Source organism: Nothobranchius furzeri, chromosome 1 (genome assembly GCF_043380555.1).
Source record: "Nothobranchius furzeri strain GRZ-AD chromosome 1, NfurGRZ-RIMD1, whole genome shotgun sequence".
Lineage (NCBI taxonomy): Eukaryota > Metazoa > Chordata > Actinopteri > Cyprinodontiformes > Nothobranchiidae > Nothobranchius > Nothobranchius furzeri.
The window spans coordinates 99454106-99458085 of NC_091741.1; the positions used below are offsets into that span (position 1 = coordinate 99454106).

At 45.6% G+C, this 3980-nt stretch overlaps 1 protein-coding gene across 1 annotated transcript; it reads right to left on the reverse strand.

Moving 5' to 3' along the window:
* Positions 1-286: 286 nt before the first annotated feature.
* On the reverse strand, positions 287-3490 carry LOC129156261 (cis-aconitate decarboxylase-like). The gene is made up of 5 exons (XM_054735863.2): positions 3195-3490; positions 2912-3099; positions 2728-2820; positions 2085-2290; positions 287-1556 (listed from the first exon to the last, which is right to left on the reverse strand). Exons 1-5 carry the CDS (start codon positions 3280-3282, stop codon positions 629-631), a joined length of 1503 nt encoding a protein of 500 aa, XP_054591838.2. The 5' UTR covers positions 3283-3490; the 3' UTR covers positions 287-628.
* Positions 3491-3980: the final 490 nt, after the last annotated feature.

Genomic DNA, 3980 nt, shown 5'->3' on the forward strand with positions numbered 1-3980 from the left:
ATGCTGTTCAGGTCAGATGATTGGCTAAACAATTTCCTTTTCCGAAGTTCTGGTCCAAAAATGAGAACTTCAGTCTTGATTTAAAAGCAGAAAGTTTAGAGTCATTCAATTTTTTATTTAACAGGATGAAACCTGCAAAGGATCCTGGTGCCATCCGCCATGAACCACTGGGGATTGAGAAGACACAGCACACGCATGCACGCACACGCACACACACACGCGCGCGCACACACACACACACACACACACACAGGTGACTTTATGACCATGTGTTTTACACGTTTAAAACAGTTTATTATGTACACATTTTGAGAAAAGGTTGCAGGAAACACGTTTCATACATTAACAATATTAATATAAAAGCAGGCATTAAAGATTTAATATGACACACACAGACGAGTCATGTTTTTATCTGAATTTTGTTACGATAAAAACAGAATTCAATACAAAAAGACAATCTTGAACAATAGAGGAAACATCAGCTTTAGGAAAACTCCAGAGGAAAAACATGACAATGTGTTCATTTCCAGTCTACACTAAGCAGATCATTTCAGAACATTAATATAAAAATAATATTATTCTTATTTCTATGCTGAAGGATTGTTGCTTTATTGTTCAGTGTTATTGATCACTGCAGCTGTGAGAGAAGAGCTCCACAATCATCCAGCCTGTCCAGCTCCTCCACCACCTCCACCAGCCGCTCCACCTTCTCTGATGGCAGCACCACCTCTGCGTTGCTTCTGAACTTCTTGCTCAGGCTCTGGTTTGTCAGCGGGTTGCGCCAGTGGCCGTAGAAGGTGTCACAGCGGCCCTTCAGGATGTCTCCTCCAACTAGAGTCACCTGGACTTCTCCGTACATGCGGTTGAAATTGGCGGGGTTGTCCTCAGGATGCTCCATGCGAACACGGCTCAGCAGGAAGTGCAGCTCTGGGCGGCTCATGGCGGGCGGGCTGAAGGACTGCACCGCCACCTCACCGTCCAGCAGAGCGCTGCAGGCGTTAAACTGGAAGGAGTGGCGCGCCTCGTGCTCTGACCCGGGAAAAGGCCTGTTGATGTATTTAGACTGGGGGACCCTGAGCAGGATGTCCTGGACCTGATGTGGGGACACCTGTCCTAGACCATGTCCCACAAGGAGCTCATGGACCGCAGCTGCAGCATCAGCTACCCAGTGCATCCCCAGATGGGCAGGAAAACGCTTAAAAGCCATGTCCTGCTCCTCTAACAGGAACACATGTCCACCACCATCAGGTGACTCTAAAGGCTGAGGAACATAATCTTCATAAAAGGCGCTGAAGCCCGCCACTCCTGCAACAGCATCCAAGACCAGAGGACTGGCCTCTAGGCCTCTGGAGGCCAGCAGAGCAGCTTCAAGTCCCAAACGAGAGGCGTTGCCGATGTGAAGGGGCTTGGACTGAGTGGCAGCATTAGCCATCGGAGCTCCAGCTAGAGAAGCTGCTATAGCCAAGGCATGACTGCACTGAGACGGATCCAGAGACAGGAGACGAGAACAGGCTGCTGCACTTCCCATAGGACCCACCACAGTGGGAGGATGGAACCTGTTCACACACACACACACACACACACACACACACACACACACACACACACACACACACACACACATACACACACATACACATACACACACACACACACACACACACACACACACACACACACACACACACACACACACACACACACACACACACAGTTCAGTTAGGACATTTATTCTGTTGTAACTGAAACAATCACTGATCTGCATCACCACTTAAGAACGTTTCTATTGGTTGAATCTTTAGAACAAGATGAATTGATTTGACTCGTTTCAGGTCACCTGAGTTTCTAAAACACCCACCAGATGAAGGGTTTGGTTTGTGCTAATTCTGTTAACGTTACACCAAGAGCCCCTGCTGTTCCTACAGTAAGCATCATTACACTGATATCACTAAAATGGCCTCTTACACCTCAGTGCTGAGATCAGCACAGTCAAACAAGGACGTCTTTAAACGAACGTGTTCATGAAGATCGTGCTAAAACCAGACTTTCTGGTTCAAGCTTGACTTGTGCTGTGAGGCACTGACCTCTTGGGAATGCTGCGTGCTTCATTAGAGAACCTCATCAGACGGCCCTGGATCTCAATGCCGACATTGAAGGCCAGTAAGAAGTCCAGACCGCTTGGTTTGCTGTTAGCCGGCATCATGTCACTGAGAGCAAACAAAGCTGGGAGAACAGCTCCTGAGGGATGAGTGGCTGGATGCCACGTGTCGTCAAAGTCCATGGAATGAGTCTGGAAGCAACCAGAGTTTGTGTCTCATCATACTGAAGCTGAAAGGAGTCAGAATAATAACTTTTTCTGTGAGGGTCATAATTAGATCAGAACCCAGCTATGAACACCTTGCCTGTGCCGTGTCTGAATGATCCACTTCTTTATGATTTTTTTTTTCTGAAGTGAACACTGACATGTTTTCTGTTCCTGGTGTTTTCAAAAGTAAAATGACTTTCATTCCTGAATCCAGCCATCGAGGGGGAAGAAAGTAGCTTCTTTGGAAATAGTTGATGGGAAACTTTAAGGCCAGCTCAGCTGATTTTATTTCTACATCCTAACCCTGTGGTCTTTGGGAGCCACGCTGCACCAACAGCTGAGAAAAGCTGTTTATACAAAATGTTTCCACTGATGTTTATGTGGTTATTTATATATGGTTGTTTTCCACTTATGTTTCTCACCGCTACTCCATTAACGAAAGCTGCCAGTGTTGGGGAGAGTCTGATCCCTCTGCGTCCGTACACAGAGCTGATGTGATCCGGAGCATACATGTGCTAAGAACAAACACAGAAACAACCCTACATTCACTCATCTGTTCTGGACACATTTGGGTTGGACCTGACTCAGACTTTCACTTTGCCTCACCTGGCAGAACTGAAGAGCCAGCTCAAACACATCTGTCCTGCTCCCTATCAGTCCGACCCCGATGCTGTCCAGCACCATCCTTTTGCTGCGATGGAGCACAACCGGAGACAAATGCTGAGGCTTTATTTCACTGATGAACTTCCCAAAACTGGCTGTGACCGTATCTTCTGGGGCTGGGTGCTTCTGGACTGCAGGAATGAAAAGATAAAAGTTGTTTAATAAAGGTTATTAATTAAGGTTATTATTATTATTATTTTTAATCAAAGTCAGCATATCTGTTTACCCTCCACTGCAGTGTTATGCAGTCTTCTGGCAGCCCGCACTGGTCTGATGGTTTTCTTTGGGACAAAACATAAATCAGAACAAAGCATTTCAGTTATTTTTCACATCTCAGGATGACTACAGGCTGATGAGTTCCTGCATTTACTTGTTCACGTCTTTAATCTAATGTTTGTGTTTGAAAGAGCCAGTGTAGAGGTGTAACAGGTGTTTCCCAGCATGAGTGTTCTCCTCAACAATTAGCAGGAGTTATTTTATAGTTCCCTGCCTTGGCCGCACTACAAACCTCTACTTTTAGATATTTTTATGACTTCTTTATTTGAAAAGGACTTAAAACCATCACTTTTAGAGTCTGAAAACTGTCTCAAAGCATAAATATGTCTGTAATATTACCTGTAGCGTGGAGAACATGACTTCAAGTTTCTGTCACAATGATCTTGTTGTTTCTCTTGGATGCAGCAGCTGAGCAGTGAAGGATGCTGATGCTTTTGTGGCTGAAAATCCACCTGCCTTATATAGTCCAGGACTTACAATGACCGGAAACACCAAAGGAGCAGGAAGGACAGGTTCCTTTTGCAATCCTGCATCACATCAGAATGAGGCTTTTCCACCCGGGTCATTATCTGTGGTGTAACGTTCACCATCATCAATAGCCTTGAGGGGGAGTAAGGAGAAACAAGGAGGAAACGCCACTTTTGTGTAAAGTGAAAGGCAGTGATGTCACCTGTAAGTATGCTGCTGTGTGACAGAGTGGGGAATTCTCAGTAACTCCTCCTTTACACAAACAGAT

What these genes read in the sequence shown, in the direction of transcription:
- LOC129156261 (XM_054735863.2), bottom strand. Translation starts at nt 3,282, where the DNA reads ATGCTTTGTTCTGATTTATGTTTTGTCCCAAAGAAAACCATCAGACCA. An exon ending in GCATAACACTGCAGTGGAGG is followed by an intron (nt 3,100 to 3,194) that starts GTAAACAGATAT and finishes TCATTCCTGCAG; the next exon opens with TCCAGAAGCACCCAGCCCCA. An exon ending in TGGCTCTTCAGTTCTGCCAG is followed by an intron (nt 2,821 to 2,911) that starts GTGAGGCAAAGT and finishes GTTTGTTCTTAG; the next exon opens with CACATGTATGCTCCGGATCA.